The 27,384-nt window shown below is 46.2% G+C and overlaps 1 protein-coding gene across 3 annotated transcripts; it reads right to left on the bottom strand.

The window, feature by feature from the left end:
• Nucleotides 1-1,294: 1,294 nt before the first annotated feature.
• Nucleotides 1,295-23,538, bottom strand: CTTNBP2NL (CTTNBP2 N-terminal like). Of its 3 annotated transcripts, none has more exons than XM_065698538.1 (5): nt 23,493-23,538; nt 18,152-18,259; nt 9,060-9,290; nt 6,143-6,250; nt 1,295-5,351 (listed from the first exon to the last, which is right to left on the bottom strand). In XM_065698538.1, exons 2-5 carry the CDS (start codon nt 18,248-18,250, stop codon nt 3,870-3,872), a joined length of 1,920 nt encoding a protein of 639 aa, XP_065554610.1. In that variant the 5' UTR covers nt 18,251-18,259; nt 23,493-23,538; the 3' UTR covers nt 1,295-3,869. The 3 variants fall into 3 exon arrangements, with proteins under 3 accessions (XP_065554610.1, XP_065554611.1, XP_065554612.1); XM_065698539.1 differs by having other exon boundaries at nt 23,516-23,531; XM_065698540.1 differs by lacking the exon at nt 23,493-23,538 and adding an exon at nt 23,389-23,437.
• Nucleotides 23,539-27,384: the final 3,846 nt, after the last annotated feature.

Raw genomic sequence — 27,384 nt, 5'->3', positions numbered from 1 at the left:
CTCACATGGATGTGTTTTGGGAGGATGAGCAGATGTCGCCTTTGTGTCTGCAGGACTGACTCGCTCCCTCGTGCACAGTTTGCGGCTGCAAGCAGGGACCAGGTTCAGCTCATCGCACTACAATCAGGTTTAAGCCTCACCCGCAGGCTGAAGCTGGATTAATGCCCTTATTTGTTGTACAGAGCATGGCAGATCAGAGGGCAAGAGGAACATGGTAGGGCGGTGTTTGTAAAAGGGCTTGTTGGCATTCCAGACTTGGGCATGGATGTTCCACCTCTGCTGCTAGGGAAGCAAGCAGGGCTGGAGCCCAGGCACACACCCATTCCCAATACTACCTTGGCAGGGCTCCTCTGCTCCAGTGGTGAAGGTGGTTACAGGAAGGAAGTGGTGCTTCTTCAGTGGCTGCTGCTTTTGGCTGTACTGAAGCAGGTACCTTCACTCAGGTAGCACCCTGCAAAACATCATCCAGCTGGAAGAGATGAACCAAGGGCTTCTTCCCGGGCTGTTGAAAAACCTGCTCAACTCACTGATGTAAAGATAAGAAAATCAGGTCACTACTGAGATATAAATGAGGGAGACAAAGCAGCTGTGGACGGCCCATCTCCAAAGGTCTCTTCCAACCCAGACCATTTTTTATTCCCACTGTTGGGCTGGGAGGCACCTCGAACAGCTCCCAGTTCCCCACAGAAGAAACGTACTGGTTCTTCACATGGACACACTGCATCCCAGGCAAAGGAGCCTTTTCCATAGCCAGTGTCTTTTACAGGGCTGGGACACTCTCACCTCCCTCCTGTGGCACAACCGAGCCGTGCTTCTCTGGCATGAGGAGTGCCGACAGGGCCAAGGGAATTTCCAGGACAAATTCTGGATCCTGCCTGGAAAAAAAAAGAAATCAATGCACAGGAAAACCATTTTTACTTAAAAATGCCTAAAAGCCCCAGGAGTTGGGTGCTGTGCCCCCTGAACACACACACAGCCTCCCAACCAATGCCACTACCCGATCCGGGCAGGGGAGACGGGTGAGCAAGACCCCCAGGCTGCAGCCAGCCACAACTGCTCATTAGCTATTGTAATACAAAGAAAGGTGCAGTTTTCTGAAATTTCAGAGCATCCATTAAAGCTCCAGTCCCATGTGAACACAGACTCTTACCTCCTGGACTGCTTCCTGCTATGCAGCTTCAGTCCACGTGCAGGCCTGATTCAGTCACAGACTGGGTTGGGTTGTACGGGACCTTAAAGCTCATCCAGTTCTAACCCCTTGACTCCAAACGTTTTCTTAAGCAATTTGCACATCTTAAAAATAAAATCCTTTATTGATAGTATGAATGTTTAACATGTTTAATGCCATCAGCTATAAAAATGATTAAAGACTTCAGCTTGGTACATTTGGCTTTACAAATTTACAAGTGTTAATGAACTAATACTTAGTGTATACATTTTGCACTTCATTATACTCCATTAGCCAGTGACAAACTGCAACAATGTCTGCTTATAACAGATGTGAGTTATAGAAGAAATATTTAGTTGCTTCCACACAGAATCTACATCAACAGTTAAATACTAACTCTAAATGTCTTACTGTATTAGTTGGATCCATTTGAATATCTTGTGCTTAGTTTCTCTCCGAAGACAGGCTACTAGCAAAAATACATTCTTTTGCACACCCCCTTCCCATATTATATTTTAGAAGAAATGGTACTCAGTGCATTTCCTAATAGACTTCATCATAGTATATCTCTCTCTATAGAGCTATTGATAAAGAAAGGGGATAATACCATTTAGATTAATGTAAAAGCAAAGAAACACGTTAAAGCAGTGTATACAAAAGCCTCACTTCTGATACATGGGCCAAAAAAGCCATCTGCCCATCAGTTTTTACAATGACTCTCATCCAGAGGAAACATCTGCTGGGGATACTTAAAAAGTTACAAAAGTAATAAATGTGCTTCCAAAAGAGTCACTACTGCCCACTGATCTCCAGGCTGCCCTGTCTCCCTCTTGGTAGTGCACAGCCCGTACCCTCGGATTAGGAACAGCAGCACATAACACCACGATTTAAAAGATTACTAAAAAGTCTGTACAAACTTCTTGTTTTAGTCTAAAACCTGCTGGGGCTGTGTGGGAGAGCGCAACGGGGTCACCTCGGACAACAGAGCTCTGGCATCCTATGAAACGAGACTCAAAGTGAGAAGGAACCCATCAGGCCATGTACAGGAGCACATCCCCCCGGCTGCCACAGGGATCCTGCCCACAGTGAAGGTGGATGTGTTCTGTCTACTTAAATATTGACAAATGACAAGGAGAACGTGTCTGTGGCAGGGGGAAGCCACCGTGATGCTGCTGCAGAGGGAAATGCTGAACATGGAATGGCACTGAGCAGCAAGTCCAGCTGCTAAATTTAGGACCAGTTCACATGCAACACCCGAGGTGATTAACTCAGGGTTGTGCTCAGCCTCTGCCACTGATCTGTGGTGGATCTGCCTTGTGTTTCTGCCTGCAGTGACTCAAGAGAAGCAAGCGTGCAGTGCTGCTGAGTGATTGGCAGCACCTCTGCAGGGAGCACGGCACTGCTGGCAGCAAACGCGCCTGCACAGCATTCAGCTCCTCCGCCCCTCTTGGGTCCAGATAATTTCTCACACTCACGATTTGCCTCAGCAAATCAATTCCTCGCTAAGTAATTTTTCTTAATCTCAATGAATTGCCTCATTTTCTTCCTATTAGGCAGAACACCAAGAACAGATAAAAGATTTTCCTAATACATCATGTATTTAGTATGTATGTGTGTGAAGCTACTTACACGTATATACATACTCAGTTACACAGCAGTAATGTTTTGGCTCCGTATCTACAGCCAAGGCAAGCCAGCAAGATCCCACGGATCTTGACTGGGTAAAATCCAGGTTGGCTGGACACAAATGACAGAGATGAGGAACGTTATTGCTTTTGTTTCTAATAGAAGATCCCATGTTACTGTTGCAAAAACACCTGTAGCATATGGACTAGTGATTTTTTTCAAGTAATAGCGAGATCTTTGTCAAGTAATAGCAAGATCCTTTTCTCAGAAGTTCTACACACAACAGTAGAATGCTTGAAGAGCTTGAATTTTCAAGGTGACACGCCAGAAACCAGAGTTTAGCCAGTTAAAGCACACAAGCATCTCTGCAGAATGTGTTATGGGAAAGCAAAAAGACCTACATGGACAATGGATACTGACAGAAAAGTAATCTGCGTTGTATTACAGCTAAATTTTACCCTAAGAAACTTGCGTGTGCTTCCTCAAATAGCTGTGTCCCAAAGGACAAAGCGCGGCTGGCTGCGTCAGCCTGGTGCTCACCTTGCAGGATTCGTAGCACATTTGCTAACTTCTTTTAGCAAATGGAAAGAATTCAAAAGAAAAACAGTGTTGGTTTCAACATTCAGGACTCACAGAAGCATTAGTTTCTGCAGCTGGATGGTCCCCCCCTCCTCGTCTTCCTCGGAGAATCACATTCATATTGCAGGCTTAGATCAGGCACTTTATCTAAAACGTTTATCTGGAGTAAAAAGTCTGCAAAAGTTATGTCTGCATAATTTAAAGTAGCATTTCAGTCCCACGAGAGCTTGACAGTTAGGTCCCACCACACAACTGTGGTTCTTTCTTTATATTTGACTGTTGCCAGGAGACATTTTGAGGCTACTGTATAGCTGTGGTTAAGGTTTCTTCATAAACAAAAATATTTTCCTACCTATTCAAAAAAGAAAAAAAATATACTAAATGCTTTATACAGACAGAATCTGCTACTATGGAAATAAATAACATGGAGTGGAAAAACAGTGTCTTAGCTCTAGGATGCTAAGCCATGGAATGTCACATTCACATTTGCTGGAGACTAGCTGCTAGTTGGCAGGAGTATCTCAATGTCTTTGCCATTTGACACTACAGTGTTGTTAGAGCAGCTACTTGCCACGTCCATGGGGGCACCCAGTGAGGATGCTTGGGAAGAGGTTTTGGTTAGAGGAGCAGGAGCAGCAGGTGACTGAGCGAGGCCGGGTTTCTTTGGGGGAATGGGAGGAGGGTTCCCTCTTTCCGCTCTAGGAATGGTCGGCGACTTAATTCCAGGAGACAATGGGCTTAGTGGGCTGGAAACCTTGCCAGGGCTTGGAGAGTGACCAGATTCGTTTTTGGGGCTGACAGCATTTGCCAGGTTTCGATAGTCTGTGCCAAAAGGTGAGCTGTTGGGGGAGACAGGTTTAATAGGTCCCTGCTGGCTGGTAAACCTGGAAAGGACCTGAGTGACTGTATTGCGGGCCAACTGCTTGGCAGCAGAGTTATCTGCTAGAGTAGGAGACAGATCCCGTGACGGTGGGCTCTGCAGACCGCTGGACTGATGGTCCTGTTCAGCTTGAGACTGAAACTTGTGCCGAGCTGCATGGAAACGCTGATTGATCCCCACCTGGTAGGATGACTGGTAACCAGGGCTGCTCGCTGAAGCTCCCACTAAGCGTTTAGTCAAGACTGGTGAGGAACAGGGAGAAGGTGTAAGAGAGGAGGCAGCTGTGCTGCTGGGAGACAGCGTGACCCCACCAGAAGGGAGCTGGGACATCAGGTGCACTGGTGACTCTGTTCTTACAGGAGAACTTCCATTCTCGACTGTGTTTTCTGAGGCTGCACCAGCACGTTTCTCCTTTTGAACTTGGCTCTCTGGTGCATTTGTCTGCAGTAGCTCACTACCTGTCTGCATATCTGTATCACAATGACCATTGGATTTTGCATATGCATGAGTAGGTGTAGTAGGGCTGGGAGACGTGGTGTACACAGCTTTGCTTGTGCTGGCAGGATTTGCTCGGTCTGCCTGCACACACTCTGTCTGGCAAGACATAGACTTCACCAGGGGGCTGTCAGTTGCAACCCCTCTGGACACCACCGAGGGGCTGGCCTGCAAAGGCTGGGTGGGATTGTGCTCCTGGCAAGAAGCCTCCAGCTCTTTCAGGGCTTTCTTCAGACATTCCACCTCTTCCTTGAGTGCTTTTGTACGGTTTTCTTCTCTGTTCAGCTTGGCTTTCAGCTGTTCTCTTTCAATGTCAAACTCGGAGAGCTGCTTTTCTACTTGTGCTTCCATCTGTAAACCTCGCTTCCTCTTGGACGCCAGCTCCTCTTCCAGTTTACTCACCTTACTCTTCTCTTTTTCCAGCTTCAAGCTCAATTCTGCTGTCTTCTGCCCCTCTTCAGCTGCTTTAGCAGTCGCTTTCTTGCACTCCACTACAAGCATGGAAGACAGTTGCTTGTGGCGTGCCCTTTCCTCCTCCAACTGGCTTGACAGCTTCTTCTGTTCTTTCTCAAACTTCTTCACCTGGGATTTTTCAAACTCCAGCTTAAACAGAACATAAAAAGACTGTAAGGGAACCACGAAACCTCCTGAAAACAAATGAAGTATAATGCCCCCAAATGAAATGGTGTTACCATGCCTCTTGGAGAAATTATACAGTAAAAGAAGGCAATGGTTTAGAAAGAGGTTCTCACCCCAGGTATCTGCAAGACAGTCTCACACAACTCAGGCTGCAGGTGTTAAGAATTATTACCCACTAGTAGTTTTATCGTGTATGAAATTCAGTTGACCTTTAGTGAGATGTACACCCACCCAGTCTGCCAGGCACTGACTGAACAAGCGATCTGGAGCAGAGCTTCCTTCCACCTCCTTTACTACTTTGTTGGTTTGCCTTTTAAAGGCATTTAGACTTTAAAATGCTGATGTGTTATGTATGTTTAATAAAGTCTACAGCGCTTGAGTAAGAGAGAACAGTAGCTTAAATATTTATTATCATCTCTGAATAGCACCCCCAGGAGATCTTCCATGACTTATTCTGAATGCTGAGTACTAGAGAGCCCTATCATTTGTAAGTACAGTCTTGTTCTTGAGAACTTCTCACATTTCAGGCTGAAGTAACATTTCAATTGCCCATTAATAGCTTTTAGCACTGCTCAGCTACCAAAACACCCCAAAATACTAAGGTTCTTTTTCATATTTTGATATTATAAAACCTGCAGAGGAGGGAGGTCCCTAATGTTCCTTCAACACAAAGGTGCAATTAGACATTGCTACCGAGTTCACCGCCCAGGAGCCGGGTTTCTGTGGGTTGGGTAGTACCAGCTCCCCGAGCATACCTGCTGGGTGAGCCGCTCCCGCTCCTTCTCCAGCATGTAGGTGACATCATCCCCCTCCGCCGTGTCCTGGGCATGCCGCTGCCGCTCCTCCTCCAGGTCCAGGATCACCTGTCAGGCAAACACCCATCACTGTTACGCCCAGCACACTGACAAGCAGGGAGAGATGGGTGCCTCCGCACATGGTCCGAAGACAAATGGAATGAGAGAGCAACCACTGCAGCCTCAGACATCCCAATTCAACTTGAAAATGCATAAACCAGCTTTTGGACAAGTTACAATATTACATGACTATTTCACAGAATCAGAGACCGGTCTGGGTTGGAAGCAACCTTAAAGCTCATCCAGTTTCAACTCCCTGCCATGGGAAGGGTCACCTTCCACTAGACCAGGTTGCCTTGAACACTTGTCAGCCCCTTAAGGCACTGGAAGCTGCTCTAAGGTTTCCCTAGAGCCTTCTCTTCTCCAGGCTGACCCAGCCCAGCTCTCTCAGCCTGGCTCCAGAGCAGAGCTGCTCCAGCCCTCCCAAGCATCTCCATGGCATCCTCTAGACTCACTCTAACAATAGCTATATTTGGTACAGCTAAGTCAGTTTGTGAAAGTCAGGAAAACCTCACACTGGATGTATCTTCATTTCATTACTAAATAGCTAAATTGAATGCCTTTCCTCCAGATTGGACTTGTCAAGGTTGTTCTGCACTTTCTCTGTCCTTGGTTGTATGGTGCCCCATGAGAATCACCTGGCAGGAACATTAACTTTATGTTAACTTAAACCCCAGCAGAAGCAGAGGCACTGCCCAGGGAAGGTGCAGCCCAGAGACACGGGGCACTAACAGTTCCTATAAGATGATTCTCACTCTGGTTTCAGCAGCAATTCACACACAGGCTTCTCCCCCAGTTTCTTACCGGGGATTTGAGGACTGCTGTGCAAAGTTTATTTTAAAGAACATTAATTTGTTCTTCCACTTAAGAACAAGATGAGCTCTTGAAATGAAACTGCTTGCCATAAGGACCCAGTTAAGGAGCTCCTTCAGCTTTCATGCTGAATTACATGAATAACTGAAATTCTATTTAACTCAACAGAAAAGCCAGAATGCAAACTTCCCAAGAGACTGCTGTTATCTCACCAGAAAAACTCTAGGCTCTCCCAACACATGCTCACCATGAAGCTTTCAAACAATGCTTAAAGATATTTAAATACACAAGGAACATTCTTATGGAAGGAGACATGAAGGACAGAACAGGAAGGGAGAAAAATAACTGATGTTAATAGCATGATTTAGCTCAATAGGTGGCTGAAAAGGGAAGCACACGGCCTTGCTGTTACTTCCAGTGACTTAAGAGGACAAACCAAAAGCTAAAGATACCTCCAGCTGCCTACCCTAAGCATAGCATCTGTGATTTAAAAGTCGAGCTGGCTGGTTCCTTATGTCTTAGTAAGGTTTCTGCAACAAAAATGCTTCCCATTATTCACAGACTGCAAGGAACTTGCTCTGTCTTACCCCCATCAAAACAGGTGATGGGAAAATAAACTTTAACCCACATGTTGATGAAACAGAGGGTTCAACTTTGAACCTTTTGATTAGAAACAGAATGTGACTACTTGTCTTTGAGATCTTTGTACATGATTTACTAAGTTTAAATCAAATCAAGAGTGATATACCTGACAAAAAGTATAGGATGGTTTGGCCCAAGTGCAGGCTCTAGCCAAAAGTACACCTGGATCTCACATTGTGAAAAGCAACTTCTAGATACCAGGGTAACAGCACCACCTCACAGCTTGCCACGGGTGCAAGTGAAAGCAAAAATGCCACCAGTTTTTTAAACTGGAAAAGTGGTATATGAGGACATTGGGATAGAGTGCTGCAATGCAGGTGACTGCAGGGATGCTCCAGGGAGCTCCTCCCAGTTGTGAATTCAAGTGCTGTACTCTTGGGCAATTATTCTCTGCCCTGGCTACATAGCAGGAACAAATATTTTAACCATTTTGACTTGTTTAAATGTACTGCAGGACAAAACAAAGAAAATCATATCACAGAATCCTAGAATGGTTTGGGTTGGAAGGGACCTCAAAGCTCATCCCATTCCAACCCCTGCCACAGGCAGGGACGTCTTCCACTGGAGCAGCTTGCTCCAAGCCCCTGTGTCCAACCTGGCCTTGAACATTGCCAGGGATGGGGCAGCCACAGCTTCTCTGGGCACCAGAGGCTCAGCACCCTCACAGGGAAGGCTTTTTCCTAAGATCTACTCTGAATATGTTTGTTTTTTTAAAGGCTAACCTGTTACATAAGGCGAATATGTTGCAGCAAGACTCCAAGAAGCAGAGTTCAGTGGACTTCTGCTTTTAGACTTGTGTGCAGCTCTATGTTCCTCCAGTAAACTACAGTAAACCAGAGGAGCAAACCTCTGTGAAGTACAGTCTGACGTGGAAGCAAGCTCTTCACTGATGTCAATGTATGTTAAAGCTATATAAGAAGAATAATAGGTGCTTTATTAAAGAGGTCAAATAGCATGAAAAATAGTTATACTTTTTAGGAAAGCATAAGGAAGTGCACTGCTGGTACCAGCTCTTCGATTAGCCCCGAGAACAAGTCACAAGCAGAACAGTGATATGTTTGCTGAGAATTCAATCTTCCAGAGACCTTCAGGTAAGCTTTTTGGCAAGCACTATACCTCTCAGTTGTGAATGAGCTTGCTCCCTTTTGTGTGTCTTAACAAAACCATCTTGCATGCATTTCAAATTTTGGAATTACGATTAATAAGCTTACCGGCTGCATTGTATTGAGTGAGAAGTTTAAACAAAGGTGCAAAGTTCTTTCAGTTACCAGAACTCAAGGCACTTAATATGGTGACTTCAGCAAAAACAATTATCAAAATGCAACTGTTAACTTCTGCACACCTTATTAGAAGCAAAACCTACCTTTCTGTGTCTGCTTTCTGCAGCAGCTAGTTGGGATAACATTCTTTCCTGCATATTCTTGCAATGTTTCATCACCACTTTCAAAATAGATAAGGGATTGGAGCATACTGGTTGCTTTTCCCCATGATTTCCCTCTTTCAGGGTCTCAAAATCTCTCTGCAAAGCCATTAATGGATCACTGATGTTGTACTTCCCATAGCGTTCTTCAATGAACGTGTCTCTATGCTGGGCCTGCAATACAAAAACAAATTTGCATTTCAGTATACTTAACACAAAAAACTAGTAAAGAGGAAAGTACTTTGCAGGTAATGTTCCTCTTCCTGAATTTTCCACTTTGAGATAGAGATCTTCACATAGTCTGATTCATATCCTGTTATCTGTGGTAATAATGAGAGTATTCAGACAGGAAAACACCCAGGTGTGTCACGGCAAAGGCCCCTGGTTAACAGACAGGACAGTAAATCTCAAGTCAAACTGGTCAATCAATGTACCTGCTCAACAGCAGTGCAGTCCCTGTCACCTTGGTCAACTCTGCTCTCCACATAAGATACTGAAGCCTTGGAAAGCTTTGCAAAACCCATGTGCATTTCCACAGCTGGAACACAAGCAAGTGCACTCTCTTCACAGGCAGCCTTAAATAAGCCTGAGGGAGGTTATATGAAGCATGTGCTTGATTAGTTTCTCCCTCTCCCTCCTGTGTTTCAAAAGAACAGCATCTTTTAAGCAAGTGGCCCCAATCAAGCTAGAAACAAAGGAAAATCTTGCTTGAAAACACAGCTTCACCACAATATATTCAGTCTAACATCCTCATACCACAGCTACCTGCTAAGTCCATGATTACATTCCACAACTGTGAGAAAGGAAATAAGGAAAGTAATCCTTGCTCAACAAACGGTTTAATCATTTACTGCTCTATCAGTGGAAGAGCAGTTGGGCCGTTTCCTTGACTGTCACCATCAAAGACTTCCATGTTGAGCAGTTAAAAGAGTTTTATTCTTGCAATAGCCTATAAATCTGTGAATTGTTAATAAAACCCTTAATGTTTTCATCCAGACTAAACAAAGTGTAGCTTCTCAAGAAGGAAGATAGGAATGATGAGGTTTCTTTTGGGGACACGTAAGAATTAAGGAATATCACATGTACTAGGCTTTACATATACAGCATTTAGAATCAGCCATTCCAGATGGAAATCTGTTTGTCAGGATACCAAGAGCCTTATCCTACTGAGTGACTACTGTGAATTTGTAAACAACAACATGTCATAAACACAGATATTAAAATATTATCTACATGTTTACCGCCATGATATGAAAACAGATATCCATGCAACAAAAGATATAAGAGGGAAAACCAGACTGAAGAGAGCCCTCAGAGCTGATCTGTCTTGGCTCCAAGAAATGTAAGCATTGATTTCCAATGAAACAGTTATAGGCTACATGCCCAGCATCTGTGGAAGCCTATGACAGTGTTTTGCTCCAGCATGTATCACCCACAGTGCAACCCCATGCCCACCAAAGCTGCTGCACCCTGCCAGGAAAGAACATCATCCACAGCTGAGGCTTAAATCTGATTCTACAGTCATGGTAACCAAGCCTTACAAGATAATTCACACCTTTTCTTTTCTAAATTTCATGATTATGGAGACCTAATAGCAGCCTTCCAGTGCCTAAAGGGGCTGACAAGGAAGCTGGTGAGGGCCTTTGGACAAGGGGGAGTAGCTTTAACCTGACAGAAGGGAGACTGAGATGAGCTCTTAGGCAGAAGCTCTTCCCTGTGAGGGTGCTGAGGCGCTGGCACAGGGTGCCCAGAGAAGCTGTGGCTGCCCCATCCCTGGCAGTACTCAAGGCCAGGTTGGACACAGGGGCTTGGAGCAAGCTGCTCCAGTGGAAGGGGTCCCTGCCCATGGCAGGGGCTGGAGCTGGATGAGCTTTAAGGTCCTTTCCATCCTAAACCACTCTGTGCTTCTATGAAATGCATGAGTGAACTCTAGTACCTTTAACCAAAGCATGCTATCACCTCTACAGCAGTTAAATTTAAAGCACACATTAGTATGTGTACTTAGCAAAGCACTGTGTGACTTACAGAGGAAAGCTGTGACACTGCTCTCTTCTTTACAGAGCATGTGTATGACATGTTTTTGCTTCCAGTCTGCTCCAAGCAAATGCTGCACGTTCTTGGGCGTGCTTTGGCTTTCTGTGTGCAGGCTGCTCACATCGGAGCACCCTCATGAGCAGAGTTCAGCCATTCCAAATTAAGCACAACAGCTTTTCAGAGCTGGTGACGGGTTCTTAGCACAAGCTACACAAAACCCTGACTTTGCTGATGCTGTGAAATGGCTTTCAGCTGTCGCAGGGCGGAAAACAAGGATCTGCCTTGAATGCAGAGTGAGAGCGTGCCAGCCCCGCTGCGTGCTTCCTCAGAAAGCCTTTCACCTAACAAGAACAGCAAACTGTCACCCATTTCTCATGGGATTGCCTGAGGACATCTTTTAGATAGGAAAGACAGAGTCTGACTAAAATGAAGCCTGTATTTATTGGAATGGCTGTTTTCTGATGTCCCAGTATCAAAGGCAAACACTTCCCTCAAGCATACAAGAGCAATTGTGATGTTCTAAACACCACCCCACACGCCAGTTGGTACAGAGATACTGAAACACAAAAGCAAACTGCTACAATTGAGCTGTATAGGTCACAGGACTGATAGATCAGCAATAAAGCTTTGCTTTACTCAAACAGGTGTTGAGATTTGTGCTAGTCCTGCGTATAAGATGCAACCACATGATTAGCATGAATCAAAAAAATACAGAAGTCAATCTCTGCTCTCAAAGTCTGTGGGTTTTCCTGATGAGTGACATAAACCTGAAACAAATGAGTGTGCTTTCCATATCCCCTCCAGAACAAAACCCAGTTAAAGTCACTTGTCCTATGGTACCGGTTTGGAGTTCTATTTTAACCCTTGCAGTAAGCAAATACAGAGGAACGACTCACACTCAGAAACACCTCTCCCTCTTTATCAGGAATATCTACCAGGAACAGTGGGTACCTTTGATCAGAGCTTAAGATATTGTTCTAACTTTACATTGCAAAAAAAAAACCAGAAGAGGAAGGAAAAGCTCAGCCCTGGAAATGGGAGGGCGGCCCTGGATAATGAGCCACCCTGGTTTAATGAATCACAGGAAGAACTGCAGCCTTGTTTTGGTTTTCTTTGAGGGGCAGGAGTCTTCAGTCATTCTGAAGAAGTTACAAATATGACTCAACCAGACCTCACTAGAAGCATGCAGGGAATTTTGGAGTGATCCACGCATTAAAGTCTGTAAATACAAAGTGGGGTATTCATCCAGCTGGCCTAACTGCTGTGACAAATGAGCTGCTCTTCCCTTAAACCCAATGCAACCTGGAGCTGGTGACTCCACAGCCTCACAGAAATACAGGAGAAACCCACCAGGAGGACACCAGTGCTCTAACAGTGCAAGCAAAGAGGGGGACATTTGAAAGGTTTACTTCTGGGCAAGTTCTTTCTAATAAAACCCAAAGAATCAGAATTAAAATCACATCTCTACCTATAAGCTCTGAGTTTTTGCAATACTGAAGATGGAACATAAGCCCTGTTTTCCTTCTGCTCCTTGCAGCACTGCGCTCTGGACTCTGTTGAATTTAGTGGGGTGGTTTATTTCCTGTCTAGGAAAGAGCAAGCTCTTCCTTGCTACTTTGAGCAATTAAGTATTTTCCTGACCTAGCATGATAAACAGATGAGACTGTCCTCACATTCACAGCTTTCTCAAGTCCACCTATTCTTCTTCAGCACCCAGCAGAGCATAAACACTTAATTACAATTGTCTAGACCATGAAAAGCCTTAAACAGGTCACCTACACTGACCACATCCAGCTGACAGAACCAAACCCAGTGCTTTGGCATTTATGCCACCATGCACTTGGGCACATAATCTACACATTATTTCATACAGGTACTGAACTCTCACATGCATGAGTGACTTCTCCAGGGCTTACGCTCCTCACTGAGGCCACTCTTCAGCTCAACTTCTACTGTCGGTGGAGGTCACGTACAAACATCTCCAACAGTTTTGATTTTGTCCTGTCTGAACTGAAATTTAGTCTTACATCCAGTTTTTGTTCAACTTTCAAAACAGCAGCAGCTTGATGATGGAGGAGAAATATTCTATTAGTGAGTCAAAAGTGGGGGAAAAGAAAAATAAATCAGATTCCAGGATCAACCTATTAAACACATAAATCCACAGGAAATCAGGCTTCCATAATGAGGAAACAAGGTTACAAAAAGCACTGTTAACTTAGAAATGGAAAACTTAATACAGAAAACTAGAGATGACAGACATACTTAAACGACTGTGCTTTGAAAGAAGATGCAATCTTCTGCAACTACAAGATGCTCTGATTTAGTACCTCTCTACCATCTCAAATACGAGTTTCCTACCAATCCATTCAAACTCCAAAGGCAACTAAATGGACTATTCAGCAATTCTGAATATTATTAAATTGTCCTCCCCCAACAGGAGAAAATATAATACTTAAGCTTGGGCTGCTCATAAAGAAAGGCAACAGCTACACACACTAACTGCTCTTAAAAATTAAACTCCTGGTGATCAGCAGAATTAAGCAGAATTAGGCATATGCTGAGGGTACCACTTGGAACTGGCTGGCTTTGAGCACAAGCTGGGGTAATGCATCACTGCTAGTCCTTCTGAACACAGATAATTCTGATTTTATGGAGCAGAAGCAATACCTGACACAACTGCAGAGACGTTTCCTGTGCAGGCTGGCAAAGCAAAGGCTTTGTTTGGGAAAAACTACTGTTTCCTCCTGGAATTTCCAGCCTGTTTGAGGATGAGAGTTTCTCAACCTATTTGTGCGATTTTATTGCTTTAATACAAGATCTCCTTGTTTATGTGAGACCATTTTCTCCCTGCCTTCAATCATCTTTACAACTTGTTTTACTGGGGAATTTCCAAGACTTGTTTCAAGTATATTTTTGGTCACAAAGTCGAGTGTTACTTTTGCCTGCAATTTTAGAGTTTAGCTTTCAAGCCTCGGCACAACACAAACACCCTGTTATTAACTGCAGCTACTGCGTATGCAGCTCTCCAGCAAGAATCTGCACAGAAGTTCCTCCTTTATGTTGCAGAGAGTGGTATAATCTTTAAATAGCGTCTTACTGCCTTGAACTTCCTTATTAGCTTCTCTCCCCAGAGACAGATATTGGGAATAAAGACAAGCTGAGGTCACAGCAATCGCTGAGAGAGAAGGGAAATGGGGGTGGGGACCATTTGCTTTGCACAGAAATAAATGTCAAAAGGCTGGAGTGGGATTCTGAGTCTTCCTGTAGCTCCAGCTCTAAAACAAAGCCTAGCAGAGAGCTGCAGAGCAGAAATTACATCGCTCAAATGCAGTATGCGTCTTAATTGCCATCATTATATCAAGCGAACAAACCAGACAAACGAGAGCTACCCAGCTTTGCCCACATCAGACCTGTTATCAGCTTGGCAAAACGTTAAGAAGCTTTCTCAGGATATGTCAAGCAGCACAAAACTGTGACTTCTTTCCTTTTGGTCCATAGCACAGACAGTACACATCCCAGTAAAAGCCTGGCCATGCATAGCTCCAGCATAATGGTGACGATGGCCCAAGAACTGCAGTGTGCTCACTTTGGTCACCATTAAAACAGGGAACCTGATAACACCCTGACAGCTGAAATTAAGAGCTGGAGCCATACCCACACCTCTCTGCTCTTTCAGCACCTATCTGTGAGAAGGGGAAGGGAATCAGCCTTCCAAAGGACACTAGCTGCTTCAATCAAGAAATAAACCAAAAGCTCCCCAACTTTGCAAGAGAAGCCGTAAGAAAAGCCTGCATTCCAGCAGAACAGCACCCATGGGAACACTGCTACATCTAAGCTGCTTTGTAAGTGATGCAAAAGCCCATTTTGCCCCATCTGTGAAAGATTTACTAGCATTTGAAGCAAGGTTTTATATTACTGAACATTTTTATTTAAAAAAGAGGTAGACTTAGTTTTTTGAAACTGCACTGTAAACTTGATTTCTAAATCCACTGACAAATGAACACTTAATTTTGCAAAGCATTAACAGTGCTTTATAGAGTGAATCACTGAATTCAGAAGCAAAGCAATGAATACCAGCTCCCAGTCATTAATGCAAAAGAGACAGTTTCTGTTCCAGTGTAAATTGCCTAAGGCCTTATTAACATCAAAGAACGAGCCAGAAAGCTGTTTCCTGTTTTCCAAAAGTAAACAGAACTTCACTTCTAATGTATGGAAAGTTCTGCTTTAAAGAACAGGGGCAGGGAACAAAGTACTCTAACATAGCAATAGAGACCCATTTAAATATTGAATTGTTTCCAGTCACGGTGTGCTATTTTAGAAGACTAACCTGTGGTTCACGCATGCAATCCTTTCCACATGGCAATGAGGACTGAGAATCAGCCCTCAGTATTATGCAACTCTCTGACAGCATCTGTTTTTCCTGGATGATTTAAATACAAATATAACTACAGGAAAAGGAGCACAATAAGAAATGAGACTTAAGGTCTGTTCCGAGGGGAACGTTGAGATTTATGTAGTGGACAGGAAGATACTTTCAGGCAAAGAAAAAAGCAAAGCTTTTTCTCAAAGAGATTCTAAAATAGAGGAAGTAAACTGAAGCACTAGAAAAGAATAGTCTGAATACAGTAAATTTGTTCATTTAATCCTTTATGCTGGTATCTCATGATGCAGTTTGAAATAGATGTTAAAAGTCAAGAGCACGTCTACTGTGAAAGCACAGGGTGCGATGATGGTCCTCATCCTCAACACCCACCACTCAATTAAACACAGTTTACAAGGAAAAAGGTAAACCACAGAAGAAGACCCCAATAGTGAAGGACAGAAGTCAGCAAAGGGCAAATCATAATATACCAGAGGCATCAGTCCGAGGTGACCTAACAACTAAGCTTGATAATACAAATCTTAGCACTAGACAAACCAACCTCAGGAATTAAACCTTTTATGTCAGCACGAAGAGGAGGGTGCAAAGAAATGCTCACAGACAATGCAACAAGGAAGAAAGGGTGAAGATTTGGGGAGGGGAGGTGAAGAGAGGAAAGCAAAGGGGCAAATGAAGCAGGCTCTGGAAAGCCTGGCACAGAGCTCGGTTTTGACACGGTGAGAAGCAGGGCCAGTGCCAGCCAACGAGTCTCCTAATATCATGAGGGAGATGAAAACTATTTTAGGCTTTGTCATCTGCACACATGGATTCTCTCTGCTAAATGCCAGATGCTAAATGTTTTTCTCTAAGCATGCAGGAATATCAGTTATTGCAGCCTGTGCAACAATCAAATTACAAGTTTACAAATGAAGATACTCCCTATCTGCAGGGGCTTGTTCTTTCCTATAATGTACCAAAGCATCTCCCTCAAACACCTAGAGAGCTCAGAAGCATTTAAATCTGAATTAGAAGTTTAATTAGCCTATGAAGGGAAATGTATTTTTCTTACTATATGGGAAGTAAATAGGCAGATAAACCTCTGACTTTTAAATACTGACAGCTATGTGTCTAATGTAACTGCTGGAGGAAAACACCATCATGATTTAAGATCATTCAATACCCTAACAAATTTCAGGTTCCCCTCCACTTCTTTCCAACATACACATGCAACTACCAAGCCTCCAAAGGAATCCAACTGTAGAGGCAGAACAGACTGTTCATAACACTCAAGGAAGAGGAACAGCAGTAAGACCACTGTCAATCTCTATGTGTGAAACAGCCAATGCTTCTACCAGACCTGGATGTTTCAACCCCTCTCAGTGCAAATCCAGTCCATGCAAGTCAAACAAATGCTCTCTGAGTTTCAATCTTTATTTCAGAAGGCTTTTTCTTCAGGGCTGCATTTTTATATGTATCAAAATGTGAGTAAACACATCAGTGAAGTGTGTTTTCCTTTAATTATAGTCACACACAATAGAACCATTCCAGCCAGTAAAGCACTTGTAAACCTGTTACCACAGTGACTATCAGTAAACAAAAAGAAAAGCACAGCAAGGGCCACGAGCCAGCTTTTACTGCCCTTTCCTACTACCTTCAGCTTTCCTCACATTCTTCAGGTGAAACTCTACAGCATATCCCTTCCAGAAGAAGGGGAATGCAGCACTAACCTTTGATTAGCCTGGTATTTTATACTGCATAATTATCAAGCATAGGTTACAATTTCATTTAATTTCTTCTCAGTTATGAGCACTTGACAAATTATGTCAAAGGGTATTCTAATTACATTAGTCTCCTCACGCAAGAGGGAACTGCAGGTTAAATTTCAACAGGAAAGAGTATTGCTTTATGCTAGTGGAAGGTACACAATAACAAGCCATTGGAATGGAGCTGCTGCATTCCTTCCCATTTCTCCGCTCCATTACATGCATTTCACACTGCTATATGAAAGTGATGCTTGTTTTGCTAGCATGTTCTGACCACACAGAATTAGAAGACTGATCCCAGGACAGAGAACTTTGCAAGTCTGTTTCAAGAGAGAGCTGAGCATTCCACACCATCAATAGCCAATAGCTTTGAGAGGGTAAGGATACTTCTCCAAAATAAAAAGATTGTCTAAATGCGAAACCAGTTAACAGTAAGTATATAAGCATCCTAACTGTTCAGGAGGAGAATCTCCCTCCACCCGTCTAAAGGTGGTTGTATCTGGAATCAGGCAAGAGGAGTTCCTGTTTTAAGAAGCCCTCCTTGCTAAAGGAAAACAAAACCATCAGAGAAAGTCTGATGGGGCTTTTACATTTCTCACAACCACAGAAACACTTGGTTCTTTATCAGGAAGGATGAAAGCACATGCATAATGCTGTATTTCAACACTGAAATGCTTCTTGTAGCCAGCTTCAATAATGAATTCCAAGACATAGACTAATATGCAGCATTTATTATCTAATATTACTGATATTAAGATGGGAATCTGAACCAGTAATAAATCTTTGCCTCTGAACTTCACCTTGGATCCAAGCACTCTGCAGAACCTGTAGTAGTACTGTTGTCATTTCTGTCTCTCATCACAGTACTTAAACCATACCTTTAAGGCCTCTATGACAAGATCTCTTGCTTCCAATTCTCCCTCAAGAATGCTGAACAGTGTCAGGAGTTCTGGTTTGCTGAGTTTTTCCAGATTCATCCTGAAAACCTGAAATAAAGGGAACACAGTTTATTTGGCATTTCTTTGTACAGCAAAATCAGTATTCTAAGCTGTGACACATCATCTCCATTTAACTTCAGCTTCCCCTTTTTTCAGATGCAGATTGCCCTGGGGGGAAAGGGGACAATACACAAGGCAATCATTTTCTCTTCAGCTTCCAAAAGCAGTTTCCAAAACCAGTTGTAGAAGATGCAGTTTTCCCCTTTTCCCAAGGGGTCCTGAACATATGCACACCCAGATGGTGTAGGCAGAGTGTACGGGCTAACACGACAGTGTAATATTCACCAAGAAGTAGCCAAAGTTAACAGGGGAGGGAAAACCACAGATATTTAAAAGCCATACTACTGTAGACTATACATCTGGATCCCACACTGAAATGAGACTGAGGAGCTGTGATGAATGCAGCCCAAACTGGGCCACCTACACAAACTTAACAGTGATGTTAACATTTCAGTGCTACGATGCACTTCCTAGGAATGCCATTAGGAATGGAACAGGCCCAGACCTCTTTGCAAAAATCAATACCACAGAAAAACCGCACATTTAATTACTATTCTTTCAATATTACCATAATTTATTAAATACAATTTTACTGTCCACATCAGAACAAAGATCCATCACCTGCACTGTACATACAGAAAGCTTATTTTCCCCCGCATCTTTACTTATTTTTTTTACTTATTTACTTAACACTAATAATAAGCCTTTTTAACATTATTTTAACAAAGGAAGTAATTTCAAAGACCAAATTCTTGTCTCTGATGCAATATACCTGTTGATACAGTCCCGTGCTTCGCACAATAATCACACTCTTCTCTGTCCAAGTCACATCCAGCTTTTGCCATTCCTTGCATCATCAGAAAATGCTACAGCACAGAGCTACTCGGAGACACCAAACTCCACCAGCCAGTGATAAAGGGTTAACTTAACCTTTACTGGAGAAGTCTATCCAGCTAAAGCATTCAGCTGAACTCTGATTTTTCTGAAGTCACTGCTACTTTACAACTGATTTGCATAACTGTGCCTTGGAGAATTACACACAAATGCAAGTTCTGTCTTGTTTATGCCAAAGCAGTTTTCCAGTTGCTGGGAATGGAAAGTTCTGCTGACAGAGAGGAGTAGGCAGTCTTCACACAGCAAGAGAAATCAGAAATCTACTGTGTACCTACTCTGCTAAGTGGGCAGGTTTCTCATCATGAAATCACACTCTTGCTCCACGCAATGTTTTACATTAAATTCCATACAGCAGTAAGGTTTTCTTACAGACTTTTTGGGCTCATCCTACCATTAGCATTAGCTGCTCAAGGGAATTTCAGTGGAAGTGACCATGACTGTCTGGGGTACTGCAGCTGTTCCAAAACCAATTCCACTGGACACTGTGGATCTGTCAGCATTGCATTTACAGCCCCTACTGCAGAGCCATTAATGTATGTTCAAGAGGAAAACACACAGAGTGTTTGGAAAACCTGTTCATATCCCTCCCTACAGTTCTGCATCCAGCTCTGGGGCAACAACATAAGCAGGATGTGGACCTGTTGAAGTGAGCCCAGAGGAGGCCATGGAGATGCTGCAAGGGCTGGAGCAGCTCTGCTCTGGAGCTGGGCTGAGAGAGCTGGGATGGGTCAGCCTGGAGAAGAGAAGGCTCCTGAAGGGGAGACCTTAGAGCAGCTCCAGGGCCTAAAGGGGCTCCGAGAAACCTGGAGAGGGGCTTTTTAGTAGTGACAGGACAAGGGAGAAGCTCCACAGGGAGCCTGGCTAGCCAAGAGCGCGTGGAAGTAGTGTGACTTACACCTTGTTCATCTTGTACAAAAAGGGAGAGAGTGCAACAGAAGCAGCAAATGAATGCCACAACATAAATGAGCAGCCACGCAGGGTACAGGTTTTAGCCTTTGGCATTTACCATGCTTATGCTGGTACATTAAATCCAAGCTGCATCACTTCCTTGAGCAGGTTCTAAACCTAGAACATCTGACTGTGTGCTGAGAAGATGCACAACTTCTTTTGAAAACCACCTCAGTCCTTGTTCAGACTAAATACACAGGTGCCCAGACTAAATGATGGGAAATAGCTGATAATACTGATAGCAAATAACATTTTTTGCCAGATACTCATCAAGTTCTGTTAGTTTTGTGGCATTGTAAACCAGAACTAAAAAGGAGAAGTTTTTGGGGGGATTTTAGAACAAAGTGCATCATCTATCTACACTGCCCAGACAGTAAACTTTGGACATGGACTTTCAATGTGACCACGTCTGTGCTTTTCTTTTACAAAGAGATGACATGGGAATGTGCAGCTGCATCTCTCCCTTAGCTACCAGACAGCATACTCTTAAAGTGAGGACAGCTACCAACTGCAGTTTGGTCTTTTAAAGCTATTAGTTTGGGCAGTAATCGTTTCTATTCTGTATTTTAAATACTCTGATTGTGACTTGTCTTCACTGTGTTATAGAAATAAGCCATACTATTTTTACCATTCCTCTATGGCTATAGTCTTTAATCAGCTTAATAACATAAACAAGCCCTGTTCCCAAAGTATATGGGTAAAAATACTTACAGAAATAAAGAGCAGGAGCCAGTCTGCACAGTAATCATTTATAGGACAACAACAGGTAACATTAAAGGTACATAAGTGGTACAACCTCAGCTTCCTTATGTGCAACCTGACCTTGAACTGCCCTGTTCCTTTAAGTTATCCTGTGCTGCTGAGGCAACAGCAGCAAACGCTACAAATAAAGTCACAGCCCCACAAAACCACCACTAAACTGCACTTGCATCCTGCACCGATTTACAGGGAACTTCTTAAAGCCTTGGAGCACACAGGGCAGATACCTGTGACAATCCCAGGCGCTCCCTTTCAAGGGCCACTCCATACTTGGGAGCTGAGAAGTGGAAAAAAAAGCTCTGTTCATTTTACCAGAGCAAGAAGTCTCTCTGGATCAAAGCACTAATGAGCACTTACTTGAGTTCCTCCTCCCTTACCCAAATCTGAATCCTTCCCCAGCCCTCCAGCGTCACAGGCTCCTGAGCTGACCTTTCCAAGGCTGCTTCCCGCTTACACGTCCCTGTGCCTTCCCTTGTCCCACTTTTAATAAATGATCACACCAACCCTATTCAATTACCCAGTTCTCCCCTCTCGAGCAGTCTTGTTCTGCCAAACTGACCTGTACTCCTGAGCTAGGGAACCTGACCCATTATTTCCAAACCTTTAAGCAAGGGGTAGAGTTTCACAGCATTAAAAATAAGATCCAGAAACACGCAGGGCATATAACCCCTTTACATCCAGCACGATATGCTGACGAGTCCCATCACACAGCTCACAAACCACAAGGACCTCATTATTTAGTCTGATGGTATAAATATTTTCCCCAAGTCTGAGATATGCCACCATTCTTGTATAATAAGCAAAAGTTCAGAGAATAAACAAAGATAATTACTTACTGCTTGCCTAAAGGCTCCTTTCAGCTACGCTATGGAGCATTAAAGAGTCTCCTTGGCAGACCCATCCCTACCCTCGAAATAGATGAAACCCTTCTTTTAGAAAGTTATTTCCCAGTATTTAACTGAAAATAAATATCAAGGCCAGTTTAAGCATACGCACCACCACACCAGCTAACAAAGCAGGGTAAGTTATCTCTGGCATGTGCCACTTCAGGAACAAGAGATAAGCTCCAACAGCAGCTCCTCCATGCAACTGAATCGCTCTATAATGATAATGAAACCATTAGAGGTTCCATCTTGCTTGGGCTCATGAGCATGATGAACCAAGTCAACCAATGCTGCCAGTGCAAGAGAACTTCACGCACTGCCTTCAGCAAAGGTTTGAGCTGCTGTGCAGTGACCAAAGTGCAGCCAGAGCACACAGGGGTTGTCAAGGGGAAGCTTCAAGATACTCTGCAAGCTCTTGGCTAAAAACTCTTCTACTTTTATTAAAAATACCATGAAGAACGCAGCTTGTCGTTCCCTCTTCCGCAGAGGGAGGGTATTTCCTTTCCTTTCACAAGCCACAGTTCCAGCTACACTAGTGCAACAATGCCTCTATGTCTATAATCCTGAATCAGCTTCATTTACTTTTTTGCTGTCCCTAAAGAGGAACTGATATTTTCCAGGTGCCTGCATGGGCAGTCACATAATCGCATTCATACGAAAGCCTAAATGACTAGTTTGAAAGCTCCTGATAGACAAGTTTTTAAAAGCACTGCTGCACCTATAGCGCAATGTTTGAGTCGTTAAGGTAATTACATACTATGTTTGTATAATAAAGAACCTAACACACACTTTATAATTGCACATCCACAATGCTCCCTGGCGTTGCATCAGAACTGCAGAGAATTGGGGTAACGTGAGCAGTGTGTAAATCCCCTCCTCTATCTTGGAGCTGAAAGGAGAAGAGACATCCACCCCCCAAAATCCTCCCCTCGTTATTTATTTCAGTACTACTCCGCATGGTACAAATACATGAAATCCCCATTGCAAGGGCTGCTGGCTCCCCAGGACAAGCGCTAGGGCCCCTTGCGACTGGGGTAAAGCTACCACCGCGGCTCCCGACCCCCTGAGCCGGTCAGTGCCCGGGACGGGGCAGCCGCTCCGGGTCACCCCGGGTCACCGGGCTTCTCCAGTCGTGACGGGGAGAAGCCGCTGCCCGATACCGGCTCCCCGCGCCCTCCGGACCCAGGCACCTGCACCCGCAGTCCCGGGCCGGGGTGTCGGGGGCCACCCCACGGCTGCGCTCGGCCGGTGCCGGGTACGACCGCGGCGAACAAAGACAAACGCCACAGCGGAGCTCGGCGCGTCGCCCTGGCCTCCTTCACGCCGGGGGCCGCCGCGGGGTGAGGCCACGGGTCCCGGGGCGCGCTCGGGGGCATCAACCGACCCCATGCTTCACTCCCCCTCGCCCGCGTCCACCCGGCCGGGCCCGGTCCCGGGCAGCAGCGACAAGCGCCGGGTAACGCCTCCCCCCGCCCAGTCCCTACGTTCGCACGGCCCCCGCAACCCCGGTACCCCCCTCACCCCCCAGCTCCCGCCGCCCAGGTGCCGGCCGCCCCCGCCCACAGCAGGGCTCGGCTCGGCTCGGCCCCGCCGCCGCCCCTCTCAGCCCCCGCTAGCCGGGCCGCCGCGCACCTGCCGCAGCCCACCCCCAGGAGCAAAGGCAGCGCCAGGCCGGACCGAGCCCGGCCGCACGGAGCGGGGCCCTACGGACCCGCAAGCCGCTGCCCACCACCGACCTGCCCCGCACCGCCGCCACTACCGTGCCGCTCCGCTCCCCATCCAGCCGCCCCGCCCCTTCGCGCCCGCCCGCTGAGGGACGGCGCAGCTGCCAATCAGAGGGGCAGCAGGGCGCGCCCGCCGGCCAATCCACCGCCTGGGAGGCGGGGAGGGGGCGTGGCCCGGCCGGCGGCGGCGGCCGCAGCCAATCAGAAGGCGGAACCGGGGCGAGGAGGGCGGGGCGGCGGCTGAAAATCCCTTTTGTTCGCGGCGGCGGCGGCGGAGCGAGCGGGCGGCCGTGATTGGTGCGTCACTTCCGCCGCGGGCGGGGCTGGGGCGGTGGCTCCGGGAGCCGCCCTGAGGCGAGGCCCCTCGGCCGCAGCCCCTCGGGCTGAGCCGCTGCGAGCGGGGCCTGCAGCGGAGCTGAGAGCGGGGCGGTGCCGGCCCCCTCCACCCGCCGGAGCCGGGCTGCAGGGGTCTCGGCCCGGGGCAGCCCCTCTCCCCTCACACGGTCCCTGAGCCCCGCTCTCCTCAAGCCTCCCGGGCCTGCTCCAGTCAGGCGGCCCGGCCCGACATTGGCCTTGCTGCCAGGACCGAACGCCTGCCCCATGGTGCTCCGTAACGCCGCTGTTTCGGGGAGCGGGAGCGCTGCAGTACGTGCTGCTCCGCGGCTTGACTCGCCCGGGCAGGCCAGCGGTGTGGGCGCATTGCCTGTGTGTGTCACAGCTGCCCTGTGGTGACCCTCCCAAGCGCAGGCTGCCACAGGCGCCGTCCGCAGCTCAGCGTGCTTAGATTCAGTTACCTGCTGTCAGCTGAGGAAAGAGCCCAGGTGCTGCTGGAGACTGTTACCGGAGGAAGTGTCACCCGTGGGTGCCTCAGCCAAAGGGGGTCCAGATGCTGCTGGGGAGGGCAGCGGGGTTTTTGGCTGTGGAGCTGCTTCCCCAGCAGTCTGCTAAGCCAGTGTGACACCTAGAATGAGAACTAACCTCTTCTGCAGACAACATGGCAAATCCTTCCATTGGTGACCTTCCGGCGAGATGTGCTCAGCATCGCTAACATGCTCACTTCCAAAGAGCTGAACACAGGGTTTCATGGCCTTTCCCTCTTTTCGGAGTGCGACTGGGGGGATCACAGGACTTGCGCTGCCGGATGGTGACATGTGGAGCCAGCAGGAACCAGAGCAGAAATTTCCGCATCCTCTCCAAAAAGTAGCATCGCTTTATGCCAGCCATAAACCTCACCTCTAACCATGGCAGTCTCCTGCTTAATGTGTTCAGAAGATGGCTTTGTCTAGGCAGGGTTGTCCGAGCGTTATTTCTCAGCCTTGATAAATAGTGTAACTTTTGAAGTGCAGGCAAGGCAGTCCAAAGATGCCGGGGACGGGGCACGCTGGACGCCTGCAGCCTTGGGGCAATCGGGCGGGCTGGGGATCCCGGCCTCGGGAATCACGGGTGCTATGGGAACCGCGTCCTGGCCTGTGGGGCTGCAGCTCCCCCCCGTGCCCGCCGCGCTCGCTGCACAGCGGGGAAAGGGCCGCGCTGGAGCGGCTCAGAATAGCGCAGAACAGATCTAGGGCCTCAAAACCGTCGGGAAGGGTTGATGTTCGCAGGCTTGACACAGGGGATCTGCCCGGGAACGTCTGCCAGCGCATCACTTCTTCCCTGCTGCTGCTCCTGCCAATGTTCCCGTCACTGCCCAAGCGTGGAAACACAGAAGAAAGGAGACCTTTGTGTGGAAAGAGCTTTGCATGAGGCTGATGATTGACCAGCGATGAATCGGGCATGTAAAGGTCACAGATGCATGAGTTACATCAGGGAACATCTGGCAGCAAAAGCTTCTCTGTTCTAGGGCTGGGTGAGGACACTGGTGGACCCAGCACAGCTGAAGAGCAAACGTCCAAGGGGACAGAAAGTCCTCAACGTCCCAGGTGGTCCCAGGGAGGGTGAACTAAAACATCTGCAGCCCTGAAGCCCAGCAGATTAGCACAGATGAGAGAAAAACATTTCTTAGCAGAGCCGATATGCCCAAGCAGAGAAAAATCTATTCCGTTGCCCAATGGTCTTTATATGGGGGGGAGTAAATCAGCTGCGCAGAAGGAGAAGGTGGGTTTTCAGCTCTGGAAACCACACAGAAGCCCCATAAGTCACGACACATATGTCCCATGTATGTCACGATAAGCACAGGTACATGCAGGTGGTTCTGGTTTGCCTGTATCTGTTCCCAGTACGTGACGTGAGTTGAAGATAAGAGCGAGCAGCCTGTATGAGCTGTGGGTCCCGTGGGGCCAAGTGGGAGCTGATGGCTCTACAGACCCAAAGGAGGGAGCAGGACATGGGTGCAGCCACCCTTACCCGAGTGGTGCAGCCTCACATCAGGCTGGAGGATGTTAACAACCCAAAAAGCTTCCAGCACCAAAGGGGAGGGAACACAACAGTAGAGAGGAGATTCTCCTGCAGCATCGCAGGCAAGAGAGAGAAATCACAAATATAAACAATTAGAAAGCACATCTTTGTGATGCTGCGGGAGCAAGAATCCACCTGGGAAAAGAGCCAGCCCTGCCTCCTTGGGAGTTATGGACTTCTCTTTAAACATTACGTGACAGTTGCTTATGCTGGCATGTGGGAGGGGTGGTGTTTCTGAAGGTTCCCCATATTAGCAGAAGATCTATAGTCTCGTTCTGGAAATTTTGCTGCTATAAAAATACATTCTGGTTTTGACTGAGTGCTCTTTTTCTTCTCTCCTGAAGCTCTGGAGCCATGTAAAATAGCATCATAAAACTTGTCAGGCTCTTTAAAGTAGAAGTTACTGCCTTGCCTTGCTTTTAAAAATGCACCCTTGATTGTAAGGGTTTGGGTCTTGTTTGCTTTTAAACAAGTGAATGCTGAAGAGATGCTATAAACTACTTCTTTAATTTTGTTGCTTATTGAGAAAAATCCACTTATACCCAAGGGAAACAGGAATTAAGCATTTCACAAAAATAGAGGGTCTATAAGCAAACAAAGCTTCAGCCTTCCAAAGTAAGCAGGCATTAAAGGGAAAATCCTTTCAGCATTATCCCTTGAGTAAACAGCCTCCCTTGGGAGCACTGTGGAGCCTGAATTACCAGCACAAGGCTTCCCTCAGTGCCAGAGTGTCCTCTGACTAGCACTGGCTCGCTCAGGAAAGAATGAGGAGCTGAGGGAGCCCTGGATCCAGCCCCTGGATCCTCAGCTGTGGCTGGTGGCTGCTCCTGGAAACAGGTCCCAGCCCAAGTGCTGCCAGACCGGCATCGCCAGCATCATGGACCAGCCATCCCAAGCATCAGGCCAGGAGTGGACACAATGTGCTGCCATAGGGGCTCTCATTACTTCAAATGTCATTAGAAAACCCTCATGGGACATCTTGGTGCTTTTCCCAGCCTCCCTTACAGCCTCGTAAGAAAAGACACTCAGTCAGTAGGAAAGCAGCTCTTAGCCAAGGTTTCCCTGCCTTTGAAGCTGGGCTATCAGCACTCACATCTCTCAGTGTTCTACCTTTCAGTGAAGGATTCAGAGTGCTGCAGTGAGCACGCTGGAGCAGCTAAGCAGCAGCTCCTGCTCAAAAGGTCTTTGGAAACCCCTCTTTCCAATCAGGCAATTTGCAATTTCAATTGCAAAGCGTTCCCCTTTCATTCCTTGGCACTCCGGCTCCCTCTGAATTGGCTTTCTCAGCACTTCAGAAAGGCTGATGTTACATCATGTAAGATTTAACAGCCATCACTTTTCCAAAGGTAATACAGAAGTGTCTTTTTTATGACACAAGAGGGAGATTTCTCATTTGGGAAGCTGATTCTTTGTTGTACCAAATGACTGCTTCGTGCGTCCTTCATGCAACTCTGAGCTCATTTTTTTCTATGAAAAGACTAAAATAAATGGTGTTGATGGTTCTGATAAC

This window comes from Lathamus discolor, chromosome 19 (genome assembly GCF_037157495.1).
Source record: "Lathamus discolor isolate bLatDis1 chromosome 19, bLatDis1.hap1, whole genome shotgun sequence".
Taxonomy (NCBI): Eukaryota; Metazoa; Chordata; class Aves; order Psittaciformes; family Psittacidae; genus Lathamus; species Lathamus discolor.
This window is presented reverse-complemented; position numbering and strand designations above follow the sequence as displayed.